We start from the raw sequence: 17,944 nt of genomic DNA on the forward strand, positions 1-17,944 counted from the left end.
AAGAAAAAGGATTGCACTGTTGCATATCATGATCTTTTTATACGAGGCAATTTATATGTGATTAACGCATATCATGGTACATTGTATCAAAATAAGGAAATGAGATTTTTTTTGTAGTCATGAAAATTTATGCCCATAAAAGCATTCCTCAAAACCCAAGAGATTTCAATACTACTTTTTTTAAAGAAAATTTCTTATATCTCTCCTATTGAAAGAAAATGATCGCGGTTGCATATCATTATACTTTTATATGAGAAAAATTTAGGTGTAGGTATTTCATATCGTGGTATGTTGTGTCGAAATAAGAAAATGAGATTGTTTGCATTTATTAAAATTTATGCCCATAAAATTATTCCTCGAAACCCAAGAGATTTCAGTACTACTTTTTAAGAAACTTCTTATGTCTCGCGCTGTTGCATATCATGAACTTTTTATATGAGACGAATTTAGAGGGAAATAAATTATTAGATATCATGGTATATTGTGTCCAAATAAGGAAATGAGATTGTTTGCAGTTATTAAAATTTATGCCCATAAAGGTATTCGTCAAAACCCAAGAAATTTTAGGTATTACTCCTCTGATACTAAATTCTTGACTCAAATTTGTCCAAATATGAATGTATCTATTCTTAAAAAGCATCTAGATACATGTAATATTTCGACAGCAATTTAGGATCGGAGAGAGTACTTTTTAGAAATTGCTTATGTCTCGCCTATTGGAAGAAAAATTTGCACAAACAATGTTTAGACAATGCTTGTAGAATGGAAAACCAGTAGCTAGTTTTTAATTTGTGGTGCGCCAGTAGCTATAGTATTTTGGAATGGAAATAAATATCAAATATTTGGATACCCCACCAACCTTATCACCATTAAAAATTAATACTGGTAATAATTAATACTATGCTATATATACGAACCATGGAGTAAGAGGAGGATGCATAATCAAAATTAATCGTAACCATATGGCTAAGCAAATGAAGAACGACGGTCTCCTACTACTTTTCGTGCTTCTCCTGAGTTGTTTGGCCATTCCTTCACCGATATATGGTAAGTGACAACATATCTTTTTAGCGGTTTTCCTTGTACAATTTACATTTGCATGCCCAAAAATCATATTCATGTCGTGACACAATGCACATCTATCTGTTTTTTTAATCCTTAGGACGTACAATCGAAACCGTGGCGAGCACCAATGTCGATGGAAGTAACAGAATCATTGTAAACAGTGTGAGGTGCACCCAACCAGATGGGAACCAGTGGTGTTGTAATAACAAGCATCTTTGCTTCCCCTCGGAGCGAGAGTGCATGCAAGGTTGCGCGTGATACATGGAGAACGACTAGTCTACATCCGTGTGATTTAGGATAATAGTAATGGATAGGTTTTTTCTATTTTCCTACTTTTTTTTACTTCATTGTAGTATGCTAAGAGAATAAGATATGGTTCACAAATCAGCATAGTGATTATTCATGCCATTTGTGTTTTCTGAAGAAATATAAGTATCATCCAACATGGATGATTATACGTAGACATAATTCCAAGATAAGAGGAAGGAGGTTGGGGAGTAGATTTACAATCTCACCACATAATTTTGGGTTCAAATCCTATTGAATGTACTGTCAGGTTTCCCTTACAATTTTATTTCAAAAAGAAATCCCAGATCAGAGGATAAAGCCAACATCATGGCGGGTCACATTGATTTTCTATATTATACCTCCAATTACGGTTGGCCCTTATTTTTAGCACAAAACCTGACCAGGCTTGGAACAAAAAAAAAACAAAAAAAAGTTCCCTAAAAAAAGAAACAAAAGAAGAAAAAGAAAGAACTACACTAGGTCACTACGAACAAGCACTCCGAGAGCAAGGCCCAGACGTTTTAAAAACAAAAAGGCCCAGTACGAGAATTACAGCCTCACGGAAGCCCAGATGGTGCCCAAATATATACCAACCCGCTAGGGTTTCATCCTCTTGCTTGCTCCCTGCCTCCGCGCCTCCGCCTCCCGTTTCTGCACCCCCAGCGGCGGCCGTCGTTCGTACCCGCCTCCGGCCTTCACCATGGTGAGTCAAATCCATCTACACGTCTGCAAATTCTCTTCTGCGACGCACCCCTAACCGTTTCAATTCGTCGTCTCCCTCTCGCGACGCAGATCATCTCCAAGAAGAACCGCCGCGAGATCTGCAAGTACCTCTTCCAAGGTGACTGAGCTCCTTCACTCCCTCCTTCCCTGCTGCTGCGGCCATTTGTTTTTTCGTGATGGGTTCGTGGTTACGGTCCGGATGCTGCTGTCTCTTCGTTACTGTTTCCTGGTCCTATAAGTTTGATCCAGTGTAGGCTTATTAGGTTCGATTTCTTCGAGCACTGAACTCCTTTGTGAGCATTTTATACGTGATACCAGTTCGAACATGCACAGTTAGGATGCCATGTCAGAAAAATCTGTGCCATGCCAAGTACTGTAGAAAATTTAGAAATTGTATATGCCCAAAGAAGGCTGCTCCTTATGATGGGCGGGAGGTTTGTACTGAGTCATTTGGATGTGTATGTGTGCAGAGGGAGTTCTGTATGCGAAGAAGGACTACAACCTGGCCAAGCACCCGCAGGTCGATGCCTCCAACTTGGAGGTCATCAAGCTCATGCAGAGCTTCAAGTCCAAGGAGTACGTCAGGGAGACCTTCTCGTGGCAGCACTACTACTGGTACCTGACCAATGACGGCATCGAGTTCCTGCGCACCTTCCTCAACCTGCCATCTGAGATTGTGCCCAACACCCTCAAGAAGTCTGCTAAGCCCCCATCCCGCCCCTTTGGCTCTGGCCCGCCGGGTGATCGCCCCAGGTGAGCCTTTTTTATCTTTCTGTTTGTTTCGAGTATGTTGCTATCTGTTGCTGTGTGAATGAACCTCTTCATCTAGCTATTTATTTACTTATTGCTGTATAGATTTCAATGACCGTTGGTTCTACTCCAGCATTCTGTTAGCCAAATTCAAATTCAAATTATGCGATCAACTGTGTTCTATTTATTGCAATCCCCCACTTGCAAACTTGCTATGATGGCCTGTACCAATTCTCTGCCACCACCTTCTATCCAATTTTGTAATGGGCGTGTAGTTTCTTTTTTGAGAACCAAACCTTTGAGTTACTTCTGCATTATTTATGTATCCATGAATCGTACCATTTCACTTTTCATTTCTTCTAGAATGCTGTGTAGTTAAAACTGGCTGTAGTTTTCTGGCACATGAAGTTAACAATGGGAGGCTGAGATGCAATTGCCCAATGATATCCAATTTGTCCGTTCCTGTTTCAGCCATATTTTCTTGTGGCTCTGTATGCACCAAAGAACTGGTATATTTGCCGTCACTTACTTTTGTCGTATATTTGGCAGGGGCCCACCTCGTTTCGAGGGTGACAGGCCGAGGTTCGCTGATAGGGATGGTTACAGGGGAGGCCCACGTGGTGCTCCTGGTGATTTTGCTGGCGAGAAGGGTGGAGCTCCTGCTGAGTTCCAGCCATCTTTCAGGGTAAGAGCTCCAAAGATTGTCCGTACATTCCACATCACTGTTCATACATTTCATAAGATTGCTTAGTGTGCTTGTGTATTAGTTGTGTTGGTGCCTTTAGTTTTCTTGCAGAGTCCATTCAAGAAATCATTAGGTTTTTAAATCGGAACATTTTGAAAAGTTTGTCAAACTATACTTCCCATCCGCACATTGTATATTGAGCTGTTTCTTCTGTAACATTGCTGTGCTACCTTATTGATCTGCGATGCAGCGTATCATTTGCACATTTTGAAATGTTGCTTCTCCCAGGAGTCTCATTTTTGTGGTTTGTTGATAAGCAATTGAATTTGTATTCGTTACAACCTTGTAGCGTATTTTTACTGTTGAGTTCAAGTCACTTGCTATGTCACGTTTCTACTTTAGCCTCTTGTGACAAATAATGCGGTCAATTGGTAACCTTTCTTGGAGCTAATTCGTTGCCATGTTTTGTTATGGTTGTTCAGGGTGGTAGCAGACCTGCCTTTGGCCGTGGAGGTGGAGGTGGCAGCGGTGCATTCGGTGCTGGGGCATCCTCCATGGAGTGAAGAAGGGATACATGGGCTAGCGGCGGCGCTGATTTATACCTAATAGCTTTCCAGATCCAATGCGCAAGGGGTAGCTGAGGTTGTTAAGACATGGTTTACGGGTTCCTTTGTTAGACGGAGCTCTTTTAAATGAAATTCAGTCAGCTGAGAATCTGAAAAATGTGCGGCTTGTTATTTAAATCATGTTTTTTCTCCATTGTCGTGAGAATGGCTCTCTGGGTTCTGCGATCTTAACAAGCTTCGTTTTCTACGCATATAGCATGTGCACGCCCTGCGTTACTGTCGATGGATGCGTCTTGTCCATAAAAAATGGGTTTATTATACGAATTCAGAACTCAGAAGTCTTTGGGCAAGTTGCTCCTGGAAATGTGTAAGCCGATTCGCTGAAATTTGCTAAATTTGGAGTAAAATGCAATTGTGAAGGAGTTAGATTGGCTGGATCATAAAAAAAGCATACTTCCAAGCTCGTAAGAGAGCAAAAGATGAAAAAGAAAAAAGTTTGAATTGGGATCCAAGATAGGAGGGTTCTGGAGAAATGGAGTATGTGGGGACAAAAATACAAACAAATGTACCTAATGATGATGTAGCAACAAGTAAATAAATACAAGCCTTACGCCTGTGGCGCGGCCCGAGCCCACCTTATCGCCACCTACCCATCGCCAAAAAGCCTTCTTTACCTTCCGCTCCGCCGCCGACGACCGCCATGGCCTCCGTCACCGCCGCCGCGCAGACCACCCTCCTCTCCGCCGCGACCGCCCCTACGTCGCTCTTCCAGGCGGCCCCGTCCTCTGCCCGCCCTTTCCACCCGCTCCGCCTCGTCTCCGCGGGCAGGAGGACGCTCGTCGTCGCCGACGCCACCAAGAAGGCCGTCGCCGTGCTCAAGGGCACCTCCCAGGTCGAGGGCGTCGTCACGCTCACCCAGGAAGACGACGGTGCGTGTGCCTGCCCGCGCTTGATTGTTTCCTCCCTCCCTTGACTACTCCTCTCTGCCTCTTCACTAGTGATAGCTACTACCTGCTGACCCTCCACAAGCTTCCTCGGTCACCTGTTGAACACCACGAGTTCGCCTGCTCTGTTCTTTACACTAGATTGGTTCTTGCAAGCTTAACCATAAACAATTCTGCTTTCACTACGACTACTGCTGTCCCGATTTTACCTTTACGGCGCATCGGACTTAATCTTAGCTGCTACGTAGTTTCTTAAGCAGTGGAGTAGTACAGTACCTTTTACTAGCTCTCAAACTGGCTGTAAGCCTGTAACGCCCCAAGGTTTCTTCACCACACACACCAACATTTTGCATGATTAGGAGCAATGCATTGACGTTTTACAGAAAATGCAGTTCAGAATGTATGTTTCTCCTCTAGGCTATAATTGCTCTTCCATTGCAGGTCCTACGTCGGTTAACGTCCGTATCACTGGGCTTACTCCTGGACTTCACGGCTTCCACCTCGTGAGTCTTGTGCTTTGAGTAGCTCCATCTGAATTTGCATTTCTTGATTATTATTTTTAAGAATGAATGACATGATTGTTCATTTTGCAGCATGAGTTTGGCGACACGACTAATGGGTGCATCTCAACAGGTTCATTTTCCAATCAGACTCAATTATGTGTGTGGATACTGGCTGCTAATTAATCATGGTTTACATTTCTGCTGTAACCATCATCAGATTCCCATGTATATCTTGTTCTTTTCTTTTACTTGCTCATCTACATATTTGTTTTTAAACTTTCCCATGCGTATATGTTTCTCAAGTTATGCTACCCTTTCTTTTTTTGATTCTTCACCCAAAGAAAGGGAACGAATACTCTATCGTACTTACAGAAGAATTTTTTTTTGAATTGTCTAGTTTTTTTAACATACCATTCCCCCCCCCTTTAAATCTCATTCACTCACAAAGCATTTTTTTGTTATCTTACAGGACCACACTTTAACCCAAATGGCCTGACACATGGTGCACCAGGGGATGAAGTCCGTCATGCGGGTGACCTGGGAAACATTGTTGCCAATGCTGAAGGTATAACCTGCAACAATCAGTAGTATGATTTCTCCCTAAAAAAACAGTAGCACGCTTCTGATCATTTGATGTTTGTTTCCTTAATCCATCTTGTTGGACATTGACTTATTTTATGGGTTGTGTGTTTTTAATGGTGGTGATACAGGCATAGCTGAGACAACCATTGTCGATAGCCAGGTAAAGTTAAAACATCTTGCTCTTAACATAAGTTGCCATGTTAGTTTTAGTTTACCAAGTTTTATTGATTTCTTGCACACAGATTCCTTTGAGCGGTCCAAATGCTGTCGTTGGGAGAGCATTTGTTGTTCATGAGCTTGAAGATGATTTGGGAAAAGGTGTGCCTTGTTCTACCTGTTTGACACATTCCCCTCTTCCGTTCATATGCTTCATTCTTAATTCTTTCTTTATAGGGGGGCATGAGCTCAGCCTCAGTACTGGAAATGCTGGTGGACGGCTAGCATGTGGTATGTTGTCTGCTACATTTCTTACTTCATGAATGTGCTAGTGATGTTGCTTGATTATAGATGAAAATTTGTATTGAAATATATCGGTGTCAGTTATTCACAATACGTGAACATCACATAGCACATTATTTATAATTGATCTCTCCTGCTGTTGCCTGTTGGTCAGAAGTCTAAATGAGTAGTAGTAAATAAGTTGTATACTGCCATCTGTACGAGTCATCAAATATTGAAATTGCTACAAGATAAACACATGTCTATTTGGACAAGTGATAAATAAAAGTTTTGGGCAGAATCTTCGTTCATCGTGTTTAGATAACGGAAGGGCAAAAGCCTCTGCATCAGTTCACTGTATTTGCAGGATGTATAAGCAAAGCACGGTAGTTGTTTTACATAAATTGCTCGTGTGCAGTGTTTGCAATTCTTCAGTAATTACCAATTGATGTAGCTTTGTTCTGTCTAATGTTTCAAGAGCATAATAGCCGCGGAAGTACATCACTGTGTTCTCTGTGCAGGTGTTGTTGGCCTGACTCCGTTGTAGATCTCCAGATTGCAGCTCTAGTGTCCCTGTAGCATCCATGCTACCTTTTTTTTTTTGCCTTGAGTCGAGCTTCGAGCAACGTGTTTCTCGTATTCCCTGGACCTCACACCTCTGATGCTTAATGGCTTCTGTTGATCGTTTGTATCGCAGTGTAAAGTTCAGTCGAGCAAATAAGTATTTTGGCATGCCCTTGTTGATCCAAGAAGCATGAACTTGAGATTTTCTATGTACTACAATCTGTCAGATAAAATAAAATGCTTATAGCGCTATCTTGTTTGATGTACTTGTGGATATATCTTATCTTTGTTTTGATTATTTTTTCCGAGCTATCATAAGCATAATATATCATCATTGTTCCTGATTATTTCAAGGAGGATACTATTACAGAGGCCGGCGTTTGCTGTGACTCTTTCTAAAACTGCAGAAGATTGTGTATTGGAAGGTGGTCCTGAAATTGCTCCAAAGCTCTAACAGCATTGCATGCTCAGATCCACAAGCTAAAAATGGCTTGAGGGCTTGCAGTTTTTATCGGCATACATAAGCAAATAAAATTGATCCCCTGCACGAGTGCATCAGAAAACTTAGCTAGTAATTAATAAATCGTTAGTCTGTATCATTTTAATTAGCTGTTGATTCATTCATTCATGTCTGGTTGGTGGGCGCCTCTCCTCGTCGTCGTCCTGGTGCTGCTCGCCTCGGCGGCGAGCAATGTTGCCGCCCCCGGCGAGGCAAGGGTGCACCACAACCACGGCAAGTTCATGGAGGGCCCGTGGCGGCCAGCGCACGCCACCTTCTATGGCGACCACGATGGGACCGGAACGCGGGCCGGCGCGTGCGGGTACAAGGACACGGTGGCGGAAGGGTACGGCCTGCAGACGGTGGCGTTGAGCACGGCCATGTTCAACGGCGGCGCAACGTGCGGGGCGTGCTATGAGGTGAGGTGCACGGAGAGCCCTAAGTGGTGCAAGCCCGGGGCGCCGCCGTTGGTGGTGACGGCGACGAACCTGTGCCCCCCAAACTACCAGCAGTCGGGCGACAACGGCGGGTGGTGCAACCCGCCGCGCGAGCACTTTGACCTCACCATGCCCGCATTCCTCCAGATCGCCGAGGAGAAGGCCGGCATTGTGCCCATCTCCTACCGCCGGTAGGTGACCAAACATACATATACACGCCTCTTAACTTGTTGCGGGTGCATGGAACTCGATGAATAAATGTCCTGCATGCAGGGTGAGCTGTTTGAAGCAGGGCGGGATCCGGTACACCATCACGGGGAACAAGTACTTCAACATGGTGACGGTGACAAACGTGGGCGGGGCGGGGGACGTGGTAGCGGTGACGGTCAAGGGGGACGACCGAGTCAAGTGGACCCCGTTGACGCGGAACTGGGGCCAGGTGTGGCAGACCGGGGAGATCCTCGTCGGCGAGTCACTCACGTTCCGCGTGATGACCAGCGACCACCGCAAGGCCACCTCCTGGCACGTGCTCCCCCGCGACTGGCAGTTCGGCGTCACCTACCGGGCAACCAAGAACTTCCACTAGCTAACCCTAACCCTACTATACCCCTTCTTCTGCCGTCGCCGGCCATTGACAACCATTTACCGAGACCGTGTGTAAATTTGATGATGCTTTCATTCTCCACTGCATGTGGTCGATATGATCGATCGAATCATGTTGCAAATCGAACGAGGCGTACAGGAAGAAACAAGCTGAATGAAAGCTAGGTGTCATGTTGCCTCCATCTGCGTATGTATATATATATATATTGCAGATTTGAAATACTGGGATCAATATATATTTGAGAAACGGTGTCCATAGAGAGACCCTAAGGCCTAAGGGCCCGAGCATCCAATCGTCCACGTCCTGAAAACCTGAATTACTTGGAACTGGAGACGTTCATACATCGCAGTGAATCAAACTGAAAGGGGACAAACAAATAGTCAGTAGGACAAGAACTAAGGTGCGTTTGGTTGCCTGGATAGGGATGGATGGGACAGGGATATCCAATTCTTTGAGGCCAATTCTTCCGTGCCTAGTACTCAACCCAGCCTCAGCGGAGTATTAGGGAATGACATATATGTCTTTTCACATTTTTACATTAGTTTTTTTTTTTGAAAAAAGGGTTTCCCCCAGCTTCCTTAACAAAGTCATATATAGGTTTACAGTTGTTCCGCGCTTAGATAAAAGCCGTCTATTGCAAAACAATACCTGCATATCACAGCCTATAGACCGAGACAGCATGCACCAAAATACAAAAGATTAAACCGAAAAGGAGTAGCTACACATCGTCACCCGCGATAGAGCTAACACACGACAATGAACTCTAAATGGAGTTCTGTCCAGGCAAAACGTCGATCTGCCCTGGCAACATCATGAAACAGAGACTGGAGAGAGATCAGGTGGTCAGGTTCCGCCTTCCAGCAGGTGCCCATCCATGTCTTCGAGTGAAGATTTCCCCAGCAACTCTCCGCAGCTTCTCAGTTCCTAACTCCGGTGCCCTTTGAAGATTTGTTTTCTGCAATTCACACCAATAATCAATCCAATGACATAAATGGAAAACCACACTAATAGGATCAGCAGGCATGATATGATCAAAACAAGCTCTATTACGCGTCTTCCACAAGGTCCAAAACAAAGCTGCCATGAAAATCTTAGCAGCCCCCAAGTCAACACCTTTGAACTAGCCCATCCACGCCCCCAACTGATCCATGGATCTGGGAGGTGGAGCCGTGTCAAAGGTAATTTGTAACATACTCCACAGGAAATTGGCCAGAGGACACACAGAGAACAAAATGGTCCATAGTCTCATCACATGCACAAAACATACAGTGAGTATCACCTGGCCATCCACGTTTGCTCAAATTATCTTTGGTCAGAATCCTGCCTCACAAAACCAACCACAGAAAAACTTTAATTTTGGCTGGGAGTTTAAGCTTCCAGACTATCTTATACACTTTCCGTGGTCGCCTCGTCTGCAATCTCGTGAGGGTGCCGTCGACTCGCATTTGAAAGTGATAGGTTACAACCTTGAAGCTTGCATGTCATATATGTAGCCACCGTGTCAAAACTTGTGAAGAGCTACAGAGCTACAAGCATCAGCCTCCTTATGGCAGCAACACGTACGTACGCGTGCATGTGACGTTACATGGCCATCTACTGGGTATTAAGTGCCAACATCACTACCTTTCAAAACCATGTCCAGATTGGTTATGAACATGATGTCAGGTGGACGGAAAATAAATGTGGTAACATCAGTTGCATGTAAACAATCATCGTATAGTGGATTTGGCCTCCGGACCACCGTGGTTTTTACCCGATTTGGGTTTTCCAAGTTAAAACATGTGTCCCTTGCATTTGTGTTATTTGTTTGGCTGCATAACCCCGTGATGACCTGATTTATAAAGATGATCATGGAATGTTTGATTAGCTTAATCGAAGGTGTTCTACGAGTATACATATCGCATATAAAAATTAATTGAAATTCTTCCAGAACCTTGCAATCGTCTCAGTCAGATATATAGGCGCAATACAAAAAATACATGGAAAGAGGAATAGTGTAAATCGTTGATAAGCAAACATGGAAAGAATGAGAAAGACAATTTCACTATATTTCTTACCGGGAACAGGGCCTATCAAAAGAATATTTTTTTCTGGGACGATAACTCTGAAAAGAGAGATTTCCTATCTTTTCTTTCAACTCAGGGGAAATACGGTCGGGCGGCGCTAATTCGAATCCCTTGGGCAAAATAAGAACATCACCCACATTTAACCCTCCCTTTTTCCCATTAGCAAGAACTTGTTTCAGTTGCATATCATAAGGAATTCGGAGAACTGCTTCAAATACAGTATCGGAAAGCACAGCTTGGGGAACTTCAATATCAGTTTAATTTGTATACAATGGTATACTGACAAGCCCCGCACTTAAACTGCCATAGAGGATAAATTTAAATATTTATCTTGCAAAAACACTTTTATGTTAGGATTGAACTCGAGTTCTGTTCGGCTCGATCCGTAGCTATAGGTTGTTGAGCGCATGCTTGGGTTAGATCGTGGGATGGCGTGATCCGTAAAGTTCTTAGCGTGCGCATGATCCACAAGTTTTGGTATGCATGCTCGTTTGAGCTGAACAAAAGAGGAGAAACAGAAAAGCCGTAAAACTGTGTTACAAGGTGCAAACTCTTGTGTTGTTCCTGTCTTCTTCCACCTAGCAAGTGAGAGACCAACCGAGGGCAAGGGCTAACACCAACAACTATGATGGATGATTAACAAAAATTGGGTGCTAATAGGAAGGAGAAGAAGCTAGGGAAACAAATATTGACACCATACAAATCAGTAAAGTGATCACAAGTACGAAGGAAGGGTGGAAGTAGGAACTGATGCCCTACATACCACGTTGGGCCATTCGAAAGAGGTCTTGGAGAGAGAGAGAGAGAGAGAGAGAGAGAGAGAGGGAGAGGGAGAGGGAGGGAGAGGGTCGGTGGTAGCTATGGTAGCACGGGGACTGAAACCGAGATGGTAGGTGCGATATGGAAAGGAGGTGGCAATTGGGAGGGCTTCACGAGTGGTGACTTGGTCAAGAAAAGACAACTGAAATTTTCAAGGCTAGATTATAACATTATTTTGACCAAAAATTGTAATGAAGTTCCCTACAAAAAGAACCATACAGGTGTTTACAAGGAGACTACAGAAAGACCTGCATGGAATATACAAAACTATGCACTAAGGTAGACTTCTCATGCAAGATTTAAGAGCAGCTGCCATAGAAGGCTAAATTACAACATTGTTATGTTAAACATGTTGTAAGAAGCATTAATATAATAATAAATCATTTGGGTCTTTCTCATGGAACCACAAGAATGGGGCAGGAACAGGAATATCATATCTATCTTTACGACACACAAAATGAATTCGGAGCTGTTTCTCCTTGGTCCAAAAAATCACATCTCAACTCTGAGGAGCATAGATGTTTCTCGAACGAATATTTAGTGAAAGCTCACACTTCTTGTACAACAAGCCGAATGATTGGTCTCGTTTTTATCAGTGAATAATGAGATCGATTTGGAGGTTTGGTGGCAGATGTTTTTGAAATGAATGTTCAATAAAGGCTTATGTTTCTCACAAAAACGGGCAGATCGGTTTCTTTTTGTTATAAAAGAAGACACCAATCTTCAAGTTTAAGAAATAAGTTATTTTGTGTGTGTAACAAATGCTCCCTCCATTGCTCAATATCAGATATTCTTAGCTTTGTCTTGAGTCAAATTTCTTAAAGTTTGACCTCATTTATAGAACCAACATCTATAACTCTATATTAGTTTTATTAAATCTGTCATGATATATATCTCTATTGTATACTTTTTTGGCATTGTAGATTACGATATCTTTAGTAAACTCAGTCAAACTAACACCTCATATTTAGAATGGAGGTTATTATTTTTCAAGGTAGTTGTGTAAATATTGTGCAGTAAGGATAAGTGACAGTGTGACACAACATGAAAAGTGTAAAAGTCACCCACATCCATTGAACTTGGTGGAAAAGTTCAATTTAGTTCTCAAACTTGCAATGTGCATGTTTGAGTCCTAACTTGCATTATAAGTTGACATACGATCCTTATACCGTATTCCTCGTTCTGGCAGCCCCCACCCCACCTGTCAGGTTATATTTGTTGACTCATCGTTGTGCATTTTTGTAGATAACCCCCTCAACCTCCTATTTGCTGGCTCAACGTTGACATTTTTTGGTGAGGGGTTATCGACAAAAAATGTGTAATGCTGAGTCATCAAATAAGACCTGACAGGTGGTGTCGGGTTGTCAGAACATGAAAAATACTCCCTCCATTTCACAAAGATTGACGTATTTTGTTTCTCTAAGACAAGAATTTGACCAAGAATTACACTATTAATATGTAACTTATATCATATAAAATCATGATTATTAGAAAGAACTTTTAAAGACGAATCTATTGATATAAATTTCATGTATGTAAAAACACATATTAATACAATTATCATTGGTGAAAGTCTTATCTTAACAAAACAAAATACGCCAACCTTTGTAAAATGGAGAGAGTACGTTATAAGGATCATATAATGTATAATGCAAGTTCGACTACTCAGACGAACACTTTACAAATTCGAAGACTAAATTGGACTTAGCCATCTAGTTTTTTTTTTAGGGGGACTTCGCCACCTAGTTTAATGGCGGTAGATACCTTTCACTCATCACTCGCATAAAAATGGGCTTGTATCGTCCAGAATATCATTTGTCCTTTTGGAGGCCTAGAAATTGGGCCTGAAGCCGAACTCGAAAAGATAGGCCGGGCCTTAATCCGGGCCGGGTAGCGAATTTGACGTGTCCCTCCCGTCCCGTCGTACCTGGGCGATCCTGCCCTCAAAAACAAAATAAAAAACCTGGGCGATACCGCACAGCGCCGCATCGCCGCCGTCTCTCCACTCTCCGCATCCTGTCCTGATCTCCTCTCCTCTCGGTTCGACTCGAGCTCTCTAGGGTTCGCCACATCGCTCCATCCCCTTCCATGGCGGACGAAGTCAACAGAGCGGTAAGTGGCCTCGAATCTCCCCGGTGTGGGCGTGTTATTGCTAAGTTTTCTTGGCTGATTTGGTCAAAAACAAAAGTTTTCTTGGCTGATCTCTCGCCGCCAGGTTCCAACTTCTAACCCTCTTTACGTGGTTTCAGGCTTTCGTGGAGCTGCAGGCCCGGATGATCGAAACCAAAGGGAAGATCAAGCAGGTCAGAATTCATCCCCATTCGTTTTTTTTAACAGAGCCCCCCTTTCCCATTCGTCTCTGTAGCTAGCGCCGTCTAAATTTGTCGTTTCTCACCTTGAAAGCTTATTCAGTGCCCTGGGTCTTATTTTTTCTAGTGTATGGGAACTCACATGCTAGGTTCGTGTGCCACTGCAAGTGGAATCTGGTGGTTGTTCCGACAGCACCGGTGCCCATTCCTTGATTGTGATTATATTCACAAAGTTTGAAGCTTTGATTTTATTGAGCTGACTCATCAGTTAGCTATTGACTCTTACTTAAGTAAGCCGTGTTTCACTGCATTACCCGTCGCCCAGCAAATGTCCATAAAATTTCCAGATTCTTTCATGTTGTTGTAAAACTACTAATGAATTGCGTCTGTGTAGTATGTGCAAAATTAAGCGCTGAACTCTCAGGATAGCTTAGTGTGAACTAAAACTGATAATTTAGCCTTTCAGTTTTCTACCAAATTGTAGTTCCATTGATGCGAATTCATTCATCTATATTGTAATTTCAAATAGATTAATTAAAGAGTGAACATATATGTACATTCATAATTTGCCAATGATGTATTCGAAAGACAGTTTAAGGAAGCCCCATCTAATCCAATGGGGAGAAGATATTAAAAGCACATGGGTCTATCTATATTGTGCATCATCATTCCGATCAGCTTTGACGCATCAGGATTAGCGGTCCATTGTTTCCATCAGGATTTCTGATCAGCTTTGACGCATTCCTAGATAAAAGAGTACCAGAGATGTCTTGGTAACAAGGTTCTATAATTTCAGACTGAGTCTCAATGAACAATAAATTAGCTGAAGATGTGTGCCACTTCAACTCCCAGTTTTGGCGTCTGTGATTTACCTAACCGAATGTTGATTTTTGTTAGTGCATGACATTATGATCTGAACCATACAAATTGGTTTGCTCACAGTCACAGTAACCTATTTCTTGCCATGTAGTTGGCACTTTGCGTACATGCTATTACTGGAGTACTGGTGCATTTCTTGGCACATATATTGGCCATGGATCTTGTAGATCATCCTTTTGTCCCTTATTGATGTAGGACATAGTGTGATATTTTTTTCTTGCGTTCAAAACACCAGTTGAATAAGAAGTTGTTATTTAGATTTCTGGAATAGATTGAGCCGTTTGCTGTGCATAATCGTACCAAATCTTTCACATTCTTTTGGTCCCTGTAGTCAGTACAAAATGCGCATGCCATAATGCAGATAAATAATTTTAATCTTGTTGGGATTCAAAGGGAGCTGATGCCTAATTAGACTGCTTAAATAGATTTTAGTTGTTTGTTGTTAGTAAGGTCATGACAATATTTGTTTGTTATGGTCCTTGTACACGTGGGCACATTTAAACTTGGATGATTTTTGTTATCTTGTTTGGGTTCTTACTTTATTGTGGATATCCATGTGCAATGGATGTCTCTGTCTCCTATAGTAATTCTAGCCTATATGGTTGCCAAAGATTTCCTGAAACACATGTCTTATAAACAATCTTTCATTTCATCAGTTACAAGCACAAACCCGTTCTAAAGAGAGCGAAAAGAAGCGTGCTTACCTTACACTAGAGGAACTCCGCCAATTGCCAGATGATACAAACACGTACAAGACGATTGGTAAGAAAGTTTTTTCTTTTGCTGTATGATCTTGTTTTGCTATATGGAGCCAAGTTGTTTGTCTTTTTTGTTCTCAAACTTTTTTTGCCGCTTTTGCTGGAAGTGTGTTGAAAACCAATGCCTTCTTTGCCAAACATGTGGCCAAAAATGTCCATACATATGTGTAGTACTAGTTCTTTATGGTGGAACCAGGTGTTCAGTTGGCATCACTGTCTACAGTCATCTAATGGTTGTCCAAGCTTAGATCATTTGCTCTGACTTAGCTGAGTCTTCGGTTACTCAGGGCATAGCAATACCATGAAGCCATGCACTCAGAAATGTTGTGCTTCATCTAAGTACAGAAATGTGGAATACACCTTATTATGCTGGCCAGAAGCATAGAAGTACTAGAAATCTGTCCTTTGCCATCATTGCAGTTTGTAGCTTACTTTTGAATCAGTGGTAACAAGTGTATAGGGGTAGTTTTTGATATGGAGAATTTTCCTGTAGGTTTGTCAGTTGTCGTTGATTCAATTCCTTGATATACTGTTTTTTCCCCAAGAAAAGACAAATACTGGTTTGATGTTACCATCTGTGTTCGCCTAACGAACATTCTGTTTTGGTGACTAAATTCCTTTTGTATGTTTTCCTTTCCAAACATCAAGATGACTTTAATCATTGCACATCAAATAATGCAATCATCCGAATTTTAGTCAATAGATGGCTTCCTATTGGTTTTGATGGATTATCCATTGTTTGCAGGAAAAGTGTAAGTAAATCAGGAAGATGAGCTTTTACCACGGAGAGCCAATTTCCTGCTCTTGTATGGTATACTGTAGTTACAATACCATATTTCTTACTTAAATTTACTTCTAGGTTTATTTTGGAGCCAAGATCAGTTCTTATGAATGAGCAAGAGCAGAAGCTAAACGACAGTGAGACTGCAATAGCATCGATGCAGGTATGGTCGACAGGCTAGAATTGTAGAAGTTATCTGGAGGTGTCAAAATTTCAATGGAGAATGGCTGGATTCCTCACTAATATTGGTTTTATCATGTGGTCAGACTTCGGAAGAATATCTTGAGAAACAGCTGGCAGAAGTGGAGAACAACATTAGGGAGCTACTTCAGCAGGACCCTGGGCTCATGCGCCAGATTCTCTCAATGACTGTTCAGTAATTTGTTGTTTCTGGCTTTCTGAATTTGGTTCTGGATGAGATGTTATGTCGACTCAACAGCGCTTTTACCCTTTTCAAGATGCCCCTTGGGAGGCTTGCTTCACTTTAACCAAATTCGTGCTGTAGCTGAAGAATTACAGTCGCTTTCCAGTATCATGGCGTGGAAAGTGTGATGTTTCTGGTGTGGAATCCGTTGGCTTGATGTTAAATTGCCATTTTTGTCCATCGGGCTAGTGTCTTGCTATGTAAACAAAAGAAGAGCCTGCCAACAGAAGTGCTGAAGATTTCAGAAGTCGACTATCTTCCTTCTGAAGTTTGAAATCGGGTGGGCGATTCTGACAGAACAAGAAAGTTAAAATAATAAAGAAATTAAACCATTTGAATTACCATAACATGCTATCTACGGAGTACAAATAATAGGGGGGCGGCGTGTTTTAGCAAGCTGTGATATACTGCTTTTCACAATGGTTGATGATGTGAGCTCCTTTACTGTACCTTGAAATTAATTAGGGGCGTTCATTTTGTTTGATTCAAGGGCTCAAATTACGTGCTGCTCCTTGATACTCTATTTTGGAATGTGTGAAGTATCACCCGAAAATGAGATGGAAAAACGTCGTAAGCTTGCTGTCGCTCCGCCTTTTCCCCATTCCCCTTGTCGATTCACTACGTTGGCGTGGCATCCTCTGGTGGCCGCACATACCGCCTCCACTCCCTCCGCTGTCTCCCCTCCTGAGCGCCCTTTGCCGCCGCAGACTGCATCTCGTGCTCCCTCCATCGTAGAAGCGCTTGAGGGCTTAGGGCCCATTGACGAGCCCGACTATCGCCCTTCGCCGCCGCAGAGACCGCATCTTGTGCTCCCTTCGTTGTAGAAGCGCTCGAGGGCTTAGGGCCCATCGACGAGCCCGACTATCGCTACTTCACCGTTTTCAACCACAGCTACGCCTCCCTCCTAAAGATGGGGTTCATGGAAAACGGATGCGAGATGACTCTGGAGCGTGCGCATTAGGTGCACGCTAGGAAGTAGCTGGTCTGGTTTGTCTTCGTGGCCTCCTGATTTTGATGTGGGGTGTTGGTGTGCGGTCTGGGCATGCGGCTCCGATAAGTTCGGACGTTTAGTAGGTATAGCTTGGTGACTTTCGGATCTTCGATTGACATATTTGTTTTTGCCAAACCTTTTTAAATAAATCAATAAATTTGGTTTTGTGCATCTTTTTTGACGTAGAGTTCGGGGGTTTCAACCTGCTTTTCGAAAAAAGAAAAGAAAAAGCTCCGCCTCCCTCCTTTTCCGCAAGGGCTCCTCCGCCA

General features: G+C 42.7%; 4 protein-coding genes across 4 annotated transcripts; all 4 read left to right on the forward strand.

Moving 5' to 3' along the window:
- Positions 1-1,898: 1,898 nt before the first annotated feature.
- Positions 1,899-4,308, forward strand: LOC100830752 (40S ribosomal protein S10-1). Its single transcript, XM_003574898.4, has 5 exons — positions 1,899-2,056; positions 2,146-2,194; positions 2,547-2,829; positions 3,376-3,511; positions 3,994-4,308. Exons 1-5 carry the CDS (start codon positions 2,054-2,056, stop codon positions 4,072-4,074), a joined length of 552 nt encoding a protein of 183 aa, XP_003574946.1. The 5' UTR covers positions 1,899-2,053; the 3' UTR covers positions 4,075-4,308.
- A 378-nt stretch (positions 4,309-4,686) lies between these two features.
- LOC100831056 (superoxide dismutase [Cu-Zn], chloroplastic) lies at positions 4,687-7,374 on the forward strand. The gene is made up of 8 exons (XM_003574899.4): positions 4,687-5,006; positions 5,463-5,524; positions 5,615-5,654; positions 5,994-6,089; positions 6,235-6,266; positions 6,349-6,424; positions 6,500-6,553; positions 7,066-7,374. The coding sequence occupies exons 1-8, from the start codon at positions 4,778-4,780 to the stop codon at positions 7,089-7,091; spliced, it is 615 nt and encodes a 204-aa protein (XP_003574947.1). The 5' UTR covers positions 4,687-4,777; the 3' UTR covers positions 7,092-7,374.
- Positions 7,375-7,520: 146 nt separating this feature from the next.
- On the forward strand, positions 7,521-8,769 carry LOC100837795 (expansin-A32). The gene is made up of 2 exons (XM_003572462.4): positions 7,521-8,235; positions 8,318-8,769. Exons 1-2 carry the CDS (start codon positions 7,736-7,738, stop codon positions 8,628-8,630), a joined length of 813 nt encoding a protein of 270 aa, XP_003572510.1. The 5' UTR covers positions 7,521-7,735; the 3' UTR covers positions 8,631-8,769.
- A 4,705-nt stretch (positions 8,770-13,474) lies between these two features.
- Positions 13,475-16,931, forward strand: LOC100831360 (prefoldin subunit 1). Its single transcript, XM_003574900.4, has 6 exons — positions 13,475-13,645; positions 13,783-13,836; positions 15,378-15,483; positions 16,225-16,231; positions 16,339-16,423; positions 16,527-16,931. Exons 1-6 carry the CDS (start codon positions 13,622-13,624, stop codon positions 16,638-16,640), a joined length of 390 nt encoding a protein of 129 aa, XP_003574948.1. The 5' UTR covers positions 13,475-13,621; the 3' UTR covers positions 16,641-16,931.
- The last annotated feature ends 1,013 nt before the right edge of the window (positions 16,932-17,944 follow it).

The sequence above is a fragment of the Brachypodium distachyon genome, chromosome 3 (genome assembly GCF_000005505.3).
Source record: "Brachypodium distachyon strain Bd21 chromosome 3, Brachypodium_distachyon_v3.0, whole genome shotgun sequence".
NCBI classification, from domain to species: domain Eukaryota; kingdom Viridiplantae; phylum Streptophyta; class Magnoliopsida; order Poales; family Poaceae; genus Brachypodium; species Brachypodium distachyon.